This window comes from Melanostigma gelatinosum, assembly GCF_949748355.1.
Source record: "Melanostigma gelatinosum genome assembly, chromosome: 14".
In the NCBI taxonomy this organism is placed as follows: Eukaryota; Metazoa; Chordata; class Actinopteri; order Perciformes; family Zoarcidae; genus Melanostigma; species Melanostigma gelatinosum.
This window is the reverse complement of record NC_136647.1, coordinates 1268286-1284204: the sequence shown is the minus strand read 5'-3', so window position 1 is coordinate 1284204 and position 15919 is coordinate 1268286. Positions and strand designations below refer to the sequence as shown.

Below are 15919 nucleotides of genomic sequence, written 5' to 3'. Positions count from 1 at the left end.
AAATGACTTTACCTTTTGTTTACCATATTATAATGTACATCTTAACATGTTTTCTATTTTTAAATGATGTCTCATACTGTTGCACTGTGTTTATTGTTATGCACTAATCACCTGGTCACATGGTCCTTGGATGTGTAACGTATTTAGCAATAAACTGTTCTGATTCTGACAAACAATAAAACCACAGAAAGCTCAACAGTGAGAGTTAAACTCTGATTCATGTATATTTTGGGGCCAATGATCAGTAATAAAAACGATCCTGGAGCCAACGGAGAGGAGCCAGGATCGGGGTGGTCTGTTAGAGAGGGTCTCTGTCCTTCAATAAGATGTTTGCGTGATATTTACACTCTCAGGAGACAAAATGGAAGATTAACTCCACATTAGAAACATGAAGACAATACAGCAGGTGAGTGAGTGAGGCAAACACTAGGTGGAGACAAACAACCACAACAGGTGCAGTGAGTGTTGCTCACCTACTGTCGCTGCTATCAGTTTATAACTCCTGTATTTATATATTTTCAATAGTAAATCATTATTTTGAGAAATTAAATCATTATTTTGAGATGTTAAATCATTATTTTGAGATATTAAATCAATATTTTGAAATGCTAAATCATTATTTAGAGAGGTTAAACCATTATTATATACAACGTCATATTTTTTAATATTTTTTTAGTAAACAGTATGTTTTCATCACATTGGTAGAAATGTGCTGCCATACATAACAGTTTGCGTGTGCGTGTGTATTTGTGTGCCTGTGATCTTATCCTCAACTCTCGCGATACGCAACGAGAACAGGCAAACGAGAAATCTACCATTCCATCAATCGAGGAAGCGGCTTTATTTCATCGGGCACAATAATGGCTGCTACCCAACAAATCCGTTTTCTTCGCCGTGAACCAGTCGACATTGGCGGCTCACCGATGTCTCGGTCGTCGGCCTGAAGCTGCCGTTACCTTCCGGTGAGATGAAATAACGCAGACTAACAACCGTTAGTCGCCCGGTTGACGGTTGATTGTGTTGCCCTGCAGCCAGCGCCAACCGGTTCCGCTATCTCGTGCCCTCGACGCTCCGAGCTGCCACCAAACTACACCCGCGATATGAGGGTTTTAATGAGAAAACAACTCCCGGTCGACGATTAAAAATGTTAAACATTGATTTCATACATTTTTGCGAATGTGTACACGAAATTCTTCAATTCGGCATGAGTAAAAAAACACCAAGCAGTCTCTGTTGTAGTAAAAATTAGCTTTTTAAAACCATCTTTTCTTCTGTTTCCTCACATCAGCGTGTGAGATTTGCTTGAAAATAAATGTTTTTAGGTGATTCAGATATTAGCTGAATTTACTATGATATCATGTGAATATAGAAGGAATAATCCGTAATATACCTGAAACCCTCATTGTACAACAATACCCTTAAAATGAGGAATATCTGAATGGAGTTTGGCGAGGCTGTGGCCTCATCGTGGATAATGGTGGCAGAATGAGTTTAATTTATCTGCGTTTAAAATATTATCACGATGTGATGTAATAGGACATTGCTATTTGATGACACGTTCTTGTCCACAGAAGACATGGAGCTTCTAATAGTGTTCAGACCTGCAGTGATTCGTCGACAGAACCTTCAACTATATTAACAGTTAAATCATCTTTCAAGTAATATTCTCCTGTTAAATGTCATTAAATGCTCTTTTCAGGCCCTCAAATACGGAGATCACCTGTTTCTCTCTGCTTTTCTGTCACATTAAAGTGAATATCTTTGACATTTTAAGACGTCCTCTTTGGCTTTGGGAAACTTTTATTGACATGTCTCACTATTTTATGACATTTGTAGACAAACTAATTGTGAAAATAGCCGTCAGATTAATAAATAATGAAAATAATTGTTGGATGCAGCCTTAATTGGATGCATAATTTAATTGACAATAAGTCAGCTAATTGTAATAATACGTTTGTGTAATGTAGGACTTGATGAACCCCACAAGAGGAAATGTAAGCTTTTATTTTGAAGGGGTGATGCAGGCCTCTTGTTGCTGCAGTAGGAGTGATATCATCATCCTCTGGGATGCTGTCATCAGCGGCTCCATTTGTCAGACATGTCCACTATATCTTTACCTTTATTAATATTTATTAGCAGTGTCCGTGTTGCAAAAAATATCCAAAAACATTTGGACATTACATTTGTTTAGTACCTTGTTTTTATTATTTGTAGATTAATTAAATACAATAATTGTTGGTGAGAAGTTAAGTTTAAGAGACAGAAGAGAGTCGCTCTCTGAATTAAACTGTTGACCTTCGACCTCTGCTGTCTCCGTAGTTGCTTCCCTCTTGGCGTGGCTGCTTACCCACAATGCACTGCCAGAGGGCCTTGTGTGTGTCTGACAGACCGATGTAACTGTTGTCTCCACGTCACCAGTCGATCCGCATCACAAAAACACAGCCGGAAGGTATTTATATTTATTTACTATATATATATATACACACACACACACACAGAATAAAGTTCTGTCTTTATGTAAATGTGATGACACAGATCTCTTTATTTCCAGGTCCTGGTCGATCTTGTTTGTGGTCTCACTGACATCATGTCTAGCACAGGTGATCTACCAGGTGAGTGCCCCAACAAAGTATGAATCATCTAAATAATCGATGAATTAGTAATTATAATTATTTAATAAAAACGATGTAAAACCAATGATTGAATTTAAGAAACTACGGCTATCACATTTCTCCAAATTTGAAGCCTGATTAAAAATATTAGTCATGAATTTCCTTTTAAAGCTACAGAGAGAGAGTTCATTATTCTTAAATCAGAAGGCTCTTTACTGGGACACGTGAGGAACATGTGAAACGAAAGGAGGATGTTAAAATGAAAAGATCTCTGACGTAGAGAGTCAGCCAAGTGTGTGAGACGTTAGTTTAAATCTGTTTGCTGCTTCTGCTCCTATTAAAAGCTGTTGTTGTTTGCAGCCATAGAGGATTCTGGGATGGGCGGGATGAGGCTCCCCATCGGGATGACCCGACGGGCCCTCAGCTACGACGACAACCTGGAGGCCCCCATGTCCACGCCCCCCCACGACATCAGCATCAACAACCTGTGGAGACGACCCGTCATACCGGAGAGGAAGTTCAGTCGTCTGGCTGAGGTGAGAACTAACAAACACAGCTGCTGCTGAAGAACGCTGAGCGTAGATGATGAAGACGCTGAGTGTAGATGATGATGAGGAAGACGCTGAGCGTAGATGATGAAGACGCTGAGCGTAGATGATGAAGACGCTGAGCGTAGATGATGAGGAAGACGCTGAGCGTAGATGATGAAGACGCTGAGCGTAGATGATGATGAAGACGCTGAGCGTAGATGATGATGAAGACGCTGAGCGTAGATGATGATGAAGACGCTGAGTGTAGATGATGATGAAGACGCTGAGCGTAGATGATGATGAAGACGCTGAGCGTAGATGATGAAGACGCTGAGCGTAGATGATGAAGACGCTGAGCGTAGATGATGAAGACGCTGAGCGTAGATGATGAAGACGCTGAGCGTAGATGATGAAGACGCTGAGCGTAGATGGTGAAGACGCTGAGTGTAGATGATGAAGACGCTGAGTGTAGATGATGAAGACGCTGAGCGTAGATGATGAAGACGCTGAGCGTAGATGATGAAGACGCTGAGCGTAGATGATGAAGACGCTGAGCGTAGATGGTGAAGACGCTGAGTGTAGATGATGAAGACGCTGAGCGTAGATGATGAAGACGCTGAGCGTAGATGATGAAGACGCTGAGCGTAGATGATGAAGACGCTGAGCGTAGATGATGAAGACGCTGAGCGTAGATGATGAAGACGCTGAGCGTAGATGATGAAGACGCTGAGCGTAGATGATGAAGACGCTGAGCGTAGATGATGAAGACGCTGAGTGTAGATGGTGAAGACGCTGAGCGTAGATGGTGAAGACGCTGAGCGTAGATGATGATGAAGACGCTGAGCGTAGATGATGAAGACGCTGAGCGTAGATGATGAAGACGCTGAGCGTAGATGATGAGGAAGACGCTGAGCGTAGATGATGAAGACGCTGAGCGTAGATGATGAAGACGCTGAGCGTAGATGATGATGAAGACGCTGAGCGTAGATGATGAGGAAGACGCTGAGCGTAGATGATGAAGACGCTGAGCGTAGATGATGATGAAGACGCTGAGCGTAGATGATGATGAAGACGCTGAGCGTAGATGATGAAGACGCTGAGCGTAGATGATGATGAAGACGCTGAGTGTAGATGATGATGAAGACGCTGAGTGTAGATGATGAAGACGCTGAGCGTAGATGATGATGAAGACGCTGAGTGTAGATGATGAAGACGCTGAGCGTAGATGATGAAGACGCTGAGCGTAGATGGTGAAGACGCTGAGCGTAGATGATGAAGACGCTGAGCGTAGATGATGATGAAGATGCTGAGTGTAGATGATGAAGACGCTGAGCGTAGATGATGATGAAGACGCTGAGTGTAGATGATGAAGACGCTGAGCGTAGATGATGATGAAGACGCTGAGTGTAGATGATGATGAAGACGCTGAGCGTAGATGATGAAGACGCTGAGTGTAGATGATGAGGAAGACGCTGAGCGTAGATGATGAAGACGCTGAGCGTAGATGATGATGAAGACGCTGAGTGTAGATGGTGAAGACGCTGAGCGTAGATGATGAAGACGCTGAGCGTAGATGATGATGAAGATGCTGAGTGTAGATGATGAAGACGCTGAGCGTAGATGATGATGAAGACGCTGAGTGTAGATGATGAAGACGCTGAGCGTAGATGATGATGAAGACGCTGAGTGTAGATGATGATGAAGACGCTGAGCGTAGATGATGAAGACGCTGAGCGTAGATGATGAAGACGCTGAGTGTAGATGATGAGGAAGACGCTGAGCGTAGATGATGAAGACGCTGAGCGTAGATGATGATGAAGACGCTGAGTGTAGATGATGATGAAGACGCTGAGCGTAGATGATGATGAAGACGCTGAGTGTAGATGATGATGAAGACGCTGAGCGTAGATGATGAAGACGCTGAGCGTAGATGATGATGAAGACGCTGAGTGTAGATGATGAAGACGCTGAGCGTAGATGATGAAGACGCTGAGCGTAGATGATGAAGACGCTGAGCGTAGATGGTGAAGACGCTGAGCGTAGATGATGAAGACGCTGAGCGTAGATGATGATGAAGACGCTGAGTGTAGATGATGAAGACGCTGAGCGTAGATGATGAAGACGCTGAGCGTAGATGGTGAAGACGCTGAGCGTAGATGATGAAGACGCTGAGCGTAGATGATGAAGACGCTGAGCGTAGATGATGAAGACGCTGAGCGTAGATGATGAAGACGCTGAGCGTAGATGGTGAAGACGCTGATTGTAGATGATGAAGACGCTGAGCGTAGATGATGAAGACGCTGAGCGTAGATGATGAAGACGCTGAGCGTAGATGATGATGAAGACGCTGAGCGTAGATGATGAAGACGCTGAGCGTAGATGATGAAGACGCTGAGCGTAGATGATGAAGACGCTGATTGTAGATGATGAAGACGCTGAGCGTAGATGATGAAGACGCTGATTGTAGATGATGAAGACGCTGAGCGTAGATGATGAAGACGCTGAGCGTAGATGGTGAAGACGCTGAGCGTAGATGATGAGGAGGATGATGTTTTATTTTTATCTCACCAGGAGGATGAGAGCGGTGCGGTGAGTCAGTCTACGGTGGCAGACAGCGCCCCCTCCAGGGCACCAGCTGTGGTGAAAGCCAAGGCCTCCTCCGTCATCATGAACTCTCTCATCACCAGTATGTGAGCTCTGTTCACTCCCAGATGTTCTGATCTTTATTCTCTCTGTGATATAAAGTTCTGCTCCTCGGTAGAAACAGACCCATGGGGACCAGAAGTAGAGAACTAGAACATGTCTCATTCATAAGTCATTAACAACCATTTAATTCTTTTTAAATGCACCTTTTGAATGTTTGATCTTTAAACATTGTCTCTTTATTTTAACTGTCTCTCAGAGCAGACTCAGGACAGCGTCTACAGGTTTGAGCAGAGGGCGGGGCTTACCGACACCAGCTACACCCCCCACAAAGGCCTCACCGCCGAGGAGACCAGAGTCCACCACCGCATGCCCGAGTCCCTCCAGGTGAATCATGGGAAACGTTAGAAACTTAAAGGCCAAGACGTAAAAGGCTTAAATCAGTTGTGCACCTGTACGGTCGGTCGGCTGCTTGGTGATGACGTCATGACCAGAAGTCATGACGTCATCACTAAAGATGGAATAATGTTGTTGTTTAGAAACTGCAGATTCAGAGTTTGGAGGCCAGAGAAGATCGACAGAGCTCCTCAACTCAGTCCACTCCATCCAGCACTCCTCACAGCTCCCCAAAGCAGCACCACAGGTACACACACACACACACACACACTCCTCACAGCTCTCCAAAGCAGCACCACAGGTACACACACACACACACTCCTCACAGCTCCCCAAAGCAGCACCACAGGTACACACACACACACACACACACACTCCTCACAGCTCCCCAAAGCAGCACCACAGGTACACACACACACACACACACACACACACACTCCTCACAGCTCCCCAAAGCAGCACCACAGGTACACACACACACACACACACACACTCCTCACAGCTCCCCAAAGCAGCACCACAGGTACACACACACACACACACACACTCCTCACAGCTCCCCAAAGCAGCACCACAGGTACACACACACACACACACACACTCCTCACAGCTCCCCAAAGCAGCACCGCAGGTACACACACACACACACACACACACACACACTCCTCACAGCTCCCCAAAGCAGCACCACAGGTACACACACACACACACACACACACACACACTCCTTACAGCTCCCCAAAGCAGCACCACAGGTACACACACACACACACACACACACACACTCCTTACAGCTCCCCAAAGCAGCACCACAGGTACACACACACACACACACACACACACACACACACACACACACTCCTTACAGCTCCCCAAAGCAGCACCACAGGTACACACACACACACACTCCTCACAGCTCCCCAAAGCAGCACCACAGGTACACACACACACACACACTCACAATCCATCTTGATCAGAAAATGACTGAAACACTGAAAACCTTTCGTGTGTGTGTGTGTGTGTGTGTGTGTGTGTGTGTGTGTGTGTGTGTGTGTGTGTGTGTGTGTGTGTGTGTGTGTGTGTGTGTGTGTGTGTGTGTGTGTGTGTGTGTGTGTGTGTGTGTGTGTGTGTGTGTGTGTGTGTGTGCGTGTGTGTAGGGGCTGGTTCGGCAGCACCAGCTCAGAGGTGAGCTCCACTCACAGCAGTGTGGACCTCGGTGGCTCTGAGTCGGCGGTGGAGCGGTGGAGCGTGTTCGGACCGCGGCCGCTCGTCCACAAGTCGACCTCTGACCTGGGATCAGACCCCACGGCCTCAGGTAACCAGCACCGCCCCGCTGTGGGACTCTCAATCTGTACTCAGAGTTTAGAGACGTCCCCTCTGCTTGTTCTGGAAAAAACATAAAAAGGAAACGACCAGGATTCAGGTTAATGGGTGAACACATGAACTTAGGACCGACGGTAAACACGGAGCTTTAAAACTTTAGTGTCAGTTTGTTCGCTGAGAAACAAGGTTCCTCTTCTCACACGAGGGACGATTCCGTCTGGAAACTATAAAGCCTTTGTTACAACATGACTTTAGGTGAGTCATTTCAGACGGGACACGTGTTGCAGACGAGTGGAACGTTTATAATAACTAATAATTCTAATACTATTTTCAATCATCTTTTTTTTTTTTCCCAGAAGGCTTTGCGCTGCAGGCGTACCGCGGCGCCTATAAGCCGACGCCCATGGAGGTGATGAAGTCGTCGGCCACGCGGCTCGCCGCTCGGCAGGTGAACCCTCCCAAGATGGAGATCCCCACCGCGGAGGCTCGCCGGCGGGGAGCGCGAGCTCACAAGCTGAAGCCCAGAGACATGAACGTCCTCACGCCCTCCGGCTTCTGAGACCAGCGCACGTCTCGTCAAAGCTCCCGTGAAATGTAATCATGTCGTCAGCGCTGCTTTATTACAACTTGGGTCTCATTGTCGTAGTTTTGTACGTCCTTCCTGTTGGAGAATAATAACATTGTGCTGAACGAGGTAATCGCTCGCCGTGTTTCCATCGACGCGTTTTGAACATCGCGTTAGAAAAGAAACGTCTTTCACGTTCGCTCGAGGTGCTTTTTGAAACAAATAACTTGTGACGTCTCGAACGTTGAACTCACGATTACAACTCGACCGATTCGAAACAAATTCCTGAAGACTTTCTCTGATTGGTCGGCCAAGACGACTCAAAGCTCTTCTTCTTCTGCTCTGTTTTCTGGCGGATTACAGATTAGTCGTCGACTATTAAATCAATCTGCAACTCTTTTGATCATCAATTAATTGGTTTGAGTGTATTTTTTTAGAGTTAAATGTGGATGTTTTCTGGTTACTGAATATCTTTTGAGTTGTGACATTTGAAGACGTCATCGTGGGCTTTGTTTCCTTTTATTCACCAAATAATCTTGAATTTCAGCCCTGAGGCCGAGTGTATTCGCTCCGAACCAGTTGATGGAAATGCGGTTTTGTTTCTCGTGACATTTCAAATGTTTTCTTGACTTAAATGGAAAGTTGGCGACTGTTATCTGGGATGTTGGCGACGTTACCTAAAGGAAATCTGACAAAAGAAGTTGTAAATAAACTTATTTAGCAGAAAAGAACTCAACAAAGTCCATTCTGCATGTTGCGCTGTCGTTACAACATGCTACGTTTTTAACAACTTCCCATCTTTGAGGCGTTTACTGTGGTACTTGGCTGCAAAAAGAAGAATCCTACTTTCCCTTGACCCTCGGTCTTGTTACAGCTGCAGCATGCTGGCAGTGGCTGATCCTCGTCTGTAGTGAAGATGACGGTGATCCTTGTTTAAAATGGTCCTCTGTTAAAAAGAAAAAGCACTTTATTCCTCCTAAACATGCTCGATTAGCCTCTCGTGTTACACATTCCGCCAGGATGCAAGTCAATGTGAGAAAACCGACTGTGTTGATGGTCTGTCTTCTTAAAGGGACATTTCAATAAGCAGGGCGGAATAAAACGCATTCCTAAAGTGTAGTTTAAAAATCAAACCAAGAGAACAAAGAAAATATTGTCTCAGGAAATCCTGCTCACTGAAACGTTCCACTTATTGTTTTGTGTTACAGATGTTTTAATTGGTCGGTTTTTTTAATATATATCCGCTGTTTATATCCGCTGTAGCAGCATATTTAGTTTGTTTCGTGATTGCTGGTTTCAATCGAAGGAGGCAAGAACTGAAAAGAAGAAGGTTCAAAGCCTGTTTTCAGTGTGTGAGCGCCGTCACCGTGTGGCCTGTTTCCTACCGGCTGACGGTCAATGATGAAGGGCTCCACATGAGTGTGGGTGCCGATCGACTGAAGAGATGAAACGGTGCTGAACTCTTGTGTCACCAGGTGGAAGAGTATTTTTTTTTCTCTGTGCAAAGGAAACGTTGAGAAAACATTTCTGTCTTTTTAGTCGAGGGTTCTGCGAGGTGATGTGAATCTTCGTAGCGCTCAATGATTTCCACCCGTCAAAGTAAATGAAGCACCCGGCTGATTGTTGTTTCACTCTGATTTGATTATTTGCTCAATATGACTCAGCAGAAGTAAACCTCTGCTGACAGATGTTGTGTTGAACATTCCTGAACCCTCGGCAGCTGTAAATATTAAAATATGACTGTTTGCTCTCAGTTAAAGTTTATGTTCGCTGTGTTTAAAGTGTGACGCACCCCTTTAAATCTCTCCCTGACTGAAGAATCGCATCTGAATCTGTACGGTTGTGACGTTTTCTGCTCGTCTGGTCAATATTTTTCCAGTTGATGGCAAAGAGACCTTGTCCTTGGTTTATACAGTCTCTGTACACTTTGAAATTTCACAATAAATGTTACGTTGTCATCAGAAAAACAGAGTCTGTGTTTTATTTCAACGTGTTTTGCACAATATCTCCACTCGGAACTGTTTATTTCCATTTAAATATTCACTGTGGATCTGTAGTCATTTATTTCAGCCTCAGTTCACCAGTGAGTACAGAAACAAACGGGTTCAACACATGAGCAACTGTTTGTGTGTAACTGAGTTTAGTTTCCTTGTGAAGTGTCAGAAGTGTTTCATGCAGAGTGAACCGCACTCACACTGTAAAAACTAAAACATCTCCACCATCTGCTGCAGGGCAGTCAGTCGAGTTCCTGAAGACAAGTCATTTAGAAACGGCATCCAGTCGTTTTATTATTATTATTATTACAGTGAATAACTGTGTAGCCGGTTGATTCAGAGATCTGCGTCTTCAAGTAGACCAGATCGCTCCAGCGTATGCGTATGCGGACCACTTAGGAGATGACACTTGGATCACTTGCAGGAAATGAAAAGTTTGTATTTTAAATATGTTAAAAAGACAAGTGTCTACTTTTAATTTCTTGTTGGTTCTGTTGGTCCCTGTGGACTAAAGCTGTAGTGTCTCTGAGTCCCTTTAGAGAACCTCATCTTACTGCAGCTGTCTGACAGTCTGCCCCTCTCAGTCCTGGTTCTGGTTCTCCCGTGCCTCCCTTCCCTCCAGCGGGTCCAGCAATACGTCCTGGGTCTCCAGCAGCGTGGCGTCGGTGTTGACTCCCAGAGAGGAGAAGCTCTGCTCCTGGAGGAGGCGGCGCTGCTGCTGCCGGGAGCTGAGCTCTCCTCCCTCCGGATCTGGGTCTGTCCACGGTGGACCGGTCTCTGCTGGAGGATCTGGGTCTGTCCCCGGTGGACCGGTCTCTGCTGGAGGATCTGGGTCTGTCCACGGTGGACCGGTCTCTGCTGGAGGATCTGGGTCTGTCCCCGGTGGACCGGTCTCTGCTGGAGGATCTGGGTCTGTCCACGGTGGACCGGTCTCTCTGGAGGATCTGGGTCTGTCCACGGTGGACCGGTCTCTGCTGGAGGATCTGGGTCTGTCCCCGGTGGACCGGTCTCTGCTGGAGGATCTGGGTCTGTCCCCGGTGGACCGGTCTCTGCTGGAGGATCTGGGTCTGTCCACGGTGGACCGGTCTCTGCTGGAGGATCTGGGTCTGTCCCCGGTGGACCGGTCTCTGCTGGAGGATCTGGGTCTGTCCACGGTGGACCGGTCTCTGCTGGAGGATCTGGGTCTGTCCACGGTGGACCGGTCTCTGCTGGAGGATCTGGGTCTGTCCACGGTGGACCGGTCTCTGCTGGAGTCTGAGCTGAAGGAGGTTCTGGTGAACCTGCATGAGTTCATCTGGTTTCACCAGAATCCGACCCGGTGGCTCCGATGACGAGCATCAAGAACAACTCTATAGAAACAGACCATCTTCTCTCTGATGGTCTCTGTACTGATGGAGGTCTGATAGAGGATCAGGACTACACTGAGACTGGTTCAGGACCAAGTAAAAGTTCCTCACAGTAACTTTAAGTTCTCTAAAGCCTATCGCTGACAACACAACTTCAGAGACTGAAACCCGTGTGTCTGAAAGTTATCCCTGCTTTTTTCCGTCACAACAGATTGTCTAGTTCAAGCTTCTTGACCTCGTCGTCAACTGTCCAAGACGATCCCAACGTCAATGTTTGGTTCAGTATGTTGGAGACGAGTCTGAGCGTTACCAAATAAGTGTCAAAAAAACTGGAGTGGGGAAGGTGAGAAGCAGCGAATTCTCCTGAACAACGAAACGGACGGCAAAGACCCGTATTAGTGCTCCCTGTGTTATGTGGACACAAGGGACGGAAAGATGGACTCTGAGCTTGAATTCTGGCATCATGCGCTCCAGTCGCAGCAACTGAGCGTAAACCTCATCTGAGATCAGATGTTAAGTACAGCAGTTCTGACATCTTGAAAAGTCTGGACAAGGCCTTTGTCCGGTTGTTCAGGAACAGTTTAGAATGAGGTTTGTTTTCTCAAAGGTTACGGTTTACGTTGAATAATACCTCAACTTGCAAGAAGACACTCAGAGGGTCCATCAGTTGCTCCAGCAAACCAATCCGACACGTCCACACCGGCTCTTCAAAAAACCCATGAACTGAACCTCTTCGGCCCGAGGCTACCTGATTGAAATGACAAACAACTGTCTTATTTCTTCAGATTGTCTTCTGGATCGGACAACAACTCCTTTAATTCCTTACCCTCACTTCGTCTTTTCCTTCTGGGTTTGATGCCTCCACGATCTGCCTGAATGATCGATTCCCAATCATCCTCTTTCACACTGTTATCCGATCGATCCACACACTTCGAAAGAATCTTTCCATCCGTCTTCAGAGACTCCCTCCTCTTCCTCCTTCATTCCCTCCTCTTCTCTTGGCCTCTCCATACATGTGGAAGAAGAGCTCCATCTCCCTCTGCAGCGTGTTGTTTCGGAGGTCGGCGTCCTCTTTGGCCCGCTCCATGTTGCGGATCTTGATCTCAGCGATGCTTCGGCTGCGCTTCTGCCGCTCCAGACTGACCCGCAGTACCGCAACCTGCCGCTCCAGGACATCGTTGCAGCGCTCCAACCTGCCGTAAACACACATATACCAAATAGTACATACATTTTTGCAACAAACGCGAGAGACATGTAGCATTTGTGAAAGTATTTGTACATAAATTATAAATGATATATTATATTCCTCCTTGTGCTGGTATCTCACCTCTGTATCCTGGTCTGGTACTCGGCCTTATGCCGGGCCATCTGATGCCGCAGCTTGGCCAGGAGTGAGTGAGCGTCCCCGGGCTGTGACTCTGGCTCGGGCCCCTGGAGGTCTGGAGGTACGGAGGGGAGGAACACCTCGGAGCTGCCTGTACTGAGAGGGCTGTCACTGGGTGCGGAACAGGATGCTGGGGAGTTAGGGTGGTGGACGTCGTCATCAACACCGTCATAATTGTCTTCATCGTTATCATCATTGTTGTTGCCATCTTCGTGATCGTCATTATCGCTGTTTTGTTCTTCTGCCACCTGACTTGAAGTTATCAGTGTCTTCAGTGATACGTCAGGACTAACCGTGGCCAAAGCCTCACCGCCCTCGTCCAATGGTAGAACCTCACAGGAAGACCATGAAGACAAGGAGTCCCTTGTATGCCCGGCCTCCTCCAGCTCCGCCTGCTCTCCAAAAGATCCGATATGGCCTCCTGGATCGTTGCTTTCGAAATGCCCGCCATCCTCCATCCTGTGACGTTGCGACACTCTGTCCAGGTTGTCGTAGGCAGAAAGGTTGCTGTCCTCCTGAGCCTCACTGCTTCCCCCGCTGGCAGTTCCTGGCGCTGCACCATCTTCCTCTGCGGCACCAGACCTCCAGAAACCAGTGCCTGCCTCTCCTGTGCCTGGCCAGGCCTTTGCCCAGCTCATGGGAGTCAGTCTGGGCTTGGAGCTGTCTGGTGGTGGGTCTTGTAGGCTGTTTGTAGAGGCTTGAACATTTGCAGTGGATGGTCCTTGCCCAGCATGGCGCTGGTGATGATCTATGTTGTGTAGCTTAGAGTGGTGCTGAAGGGGCTGACTGGGGGAGGGCAGGGGGTAGAAGCAGTTCTCTGGGTGGGAGGAGGTGTACCGATGGCCGAGAAATCTCTTCTGACCAGAGGACAAGTCGGATTTGGCAGCGGCAGAGAAGACGTAGCTAAAGAAAGCAAAGGAAACTAAGGTTAGACTTTCAAGATGATCCACTGAGGGGCCGATCACAACGAGACGCGTCGCAACAGGTGTGGCCGCTTCAAAAACAGCGCTTGGCAAAGTGAGTCGGGCAAATCAAATGTAAATAACGGGGAACAAATGATTCGTTGCAGGCATCGAGGTCTTGCTGTTGCTCTGCTGTTGAATGAGGAGGAGGGGGAAATGATATAGTTCATCGTAATTAACTATCGTTAAAATCAACATCCGTTCATACCACATCTACAGGCATAAAAACAGGACGTCAGTAGTAAAGTAGTAAAGCCCGCCTCTTGCTTGATTTGATTGGCTGCCTCGGTCAAGTGTGACATTGACAAGCTGTGCGACTCCGTGCTGGTGCTGAAAAGTTGAGAATAATTTAATTTGAATGCTTGTCTTAAAAAGCGCACCATATAATAGGAAACGTACTGTTATCTGTTTGTTTGTGGTCTATATTTTATTGCAAATTTTACGGTTGCAAAAAAAAATTTCTGATTCTGAAAAAAATAGTACCGTCGACGCTTTTCTACCGACGTGTTTCTACCGACATGTTAGGGGCTCTCTTAGGGGCTGATCTCGGTGTGATCAGCTCCTAAGAGATTTGTTTTAGAACTAAAATCATTTCGCTGGCAAGGACCAACATCACAACAGGATGTGATAAAAGGTTGTATTATGCACGGTAGAATTAGACATTGAGGATTGATGGATGTGATAAAAAAGAATCGTATATGAAGAAAAGGTTGTTGGTTCGGTATGTCAAGGACACAAGTGTAGAGGTCTAGAAAAATGAGGAGACTCAATAATGGGGATCCATTTCATGACTCCGTTCTCACTTCCAACTCATGGTCAGTGGCCCTTGGCATCTGATACCGACGGCACCCTTTTAAAGGCGCCCTTTAGAGTCCGGATGAGACCAGGCGGCAACCTCCGGGTCTGAAAAGTGAAGCCAACGCAGAAGTGCCTATAACTTGCATTCTTTCTAACGGCCATCAGGGGGCGACTCCTCTGGTTGCAAAAAGAAGTGGCTCAACCCTTCGTTTTGCTTCTGGTTGCAAGAAGAAGAAAAAATGCTGAAGCTGTAGGCTTCATAACGTCACGGTGTGGAGATCTGTGTCGATGGATGACAAACAGGACTTGCACCAAGGAGACCACTGTTCATGTCCCATGTAAAACCAAGTCACAGTAAACTTATTTTACCATAGTTTTGTTATGAACTAACATACTTAACTCACACCACATAACAAACGTACTTATTTGAACCCAAACCACAATGGTCAGGCGACGGTGGCTCAGTGGTAGAACGGGTCGTCCATGGTGTCCTTGTCCTTCGACCCCAAATTGCTGCCGAATGGGTAGATAGTCATAAAGGACAGGTAGCACTTGCATGGTAGCCATCAGTGTATGAAATGGTGAATGACATTTAGTGTTTAAGTGCTTTAAGTGGTCGGAAGACTAGAAAAGCGCAACACAAGTCTGTGTACCGAAACCTAAACCTAACCAAGTTAACCTAGAAACAATATTTTTCGAAGTAAATCTATGTTGGTAGTTTATTTTGAAAGACACTTTTCGTGTGACAAGCAGAAACTGACACGACATCCCCGAATCGTCCAAAACTGACGCTAGAGCGCTGTAGTTTGAAGCGTAGGGCCACTGGCCAAGCGACGCATTTGATGCGCTCGGAGTGAGAATGCGTTCGTCTCTTCTATCTGTGCGTCCTTGAGTTTTTCCAGTTGGGTTCAATTTTGAAAGGACCTGAACGTTTGCTAGCTGCCACATCACCCAGACAGACCATGTGAGTCCATGAGATGTTACCTGGGGTTCTGCCCCGGCTCTCTGGAGCGCTCCATGATGAGAGGCATCGACAGCTGGCGGAGGCAGGGCGACGGGTGGAGATGAGGCTGCCTCAGAGCGCTCGGTGAATGATGCAAATCTTGCGGTGGACGGGCGCAGAGTGTCGGGGGGATTTTGGCAAACAGAGACTCGTGCTCTCTGATCAGCTCCAGCATCAGCACCTGGACCAGCGCTGCACCTAGGAAACAGAGAGGAAGATTCAGATGTTCTTCAAAGAACCCTACTGGTTCTCTCAGGTGGCAAACACTACGACAATGGTTGTTTCAAATCTCACTTATCACCTTCGAGAGCTAATTGGTAAGCACACTTAATATCGTTGAAGTGACTTTTTATTTGAGTACAT

At 46.7% G+C, this 15919-nt stretch overlaps 2 protein-coding genes across 4 annotated transcripts in view; one reads left to right on the top strand and one right to left on the bottom strand.

Annotated features, from left to right (window-relative positions):
- Nucleotides 1-823: 823 nt before the first annotated feature.
- kiaa1191 (KIAA1191 ortholog) lies at nt 824-10021 on the top strand. Of its 3 annotated transcripts, none has more exons than XM_079283720.1 (9): nt 824-962; nt 2320-2449; nt 2552-2612; nt 2973-3148; nt 5714-5828; nt 6045-6172; nt 6325-6428; nt 7339-7496; nt 7864-10021. In XM_079283720.1, exons 3-9 carry the CDS (start codon nt 2588-2590, stop codon nt 8061-8063), a joined length of 906 nt encoding a protein of 301 aa, XP_079139846.1. In that variant the 5' UTR covers nt 824-962; nt 2320-2449; nt 2552-2587; the 3' UTR covers nt 8064-10021. The 3 variants fall into 3 exon arrangements, with proteins under 3 accessions (XP_079139846.1, XP_079139844.1, XP_079139845.1); XM_079283718.1 differs by having other exon boundaries at nt 7861-10021; XM_079283719.1 differs by lacking the exon at nt 824-962 and adding an exon at nt 1620-1658 and having other exon boundaries at nt 7861-10021.
- Nucleotides 10022-12364: 2343 nt separating this feature from the next.
- LOC306788265 (rho GTPase-activating protein 24) overlaps nt 12365-15919 on the bottom strand; it is a gene marked incomplete at both ends in the record, with an annotated part of 7180 nt that continues 3625 nt past the window's right edge. Inside the window, 3 exons of the mRNA XM_079283714.1 lie at nt 12365-12602; nt 12737-13696; nt 15538-15754. Of these exons, the coding sequence (XP_079139840.1) occupies nt 12365-12602; nt 12737-13696; nt 15538-15754 (1415 nt within the window). The remainder of the gene's footprint in view (nt 12603-12736; nt 13697-15537; nt 15755-15919) is intronic.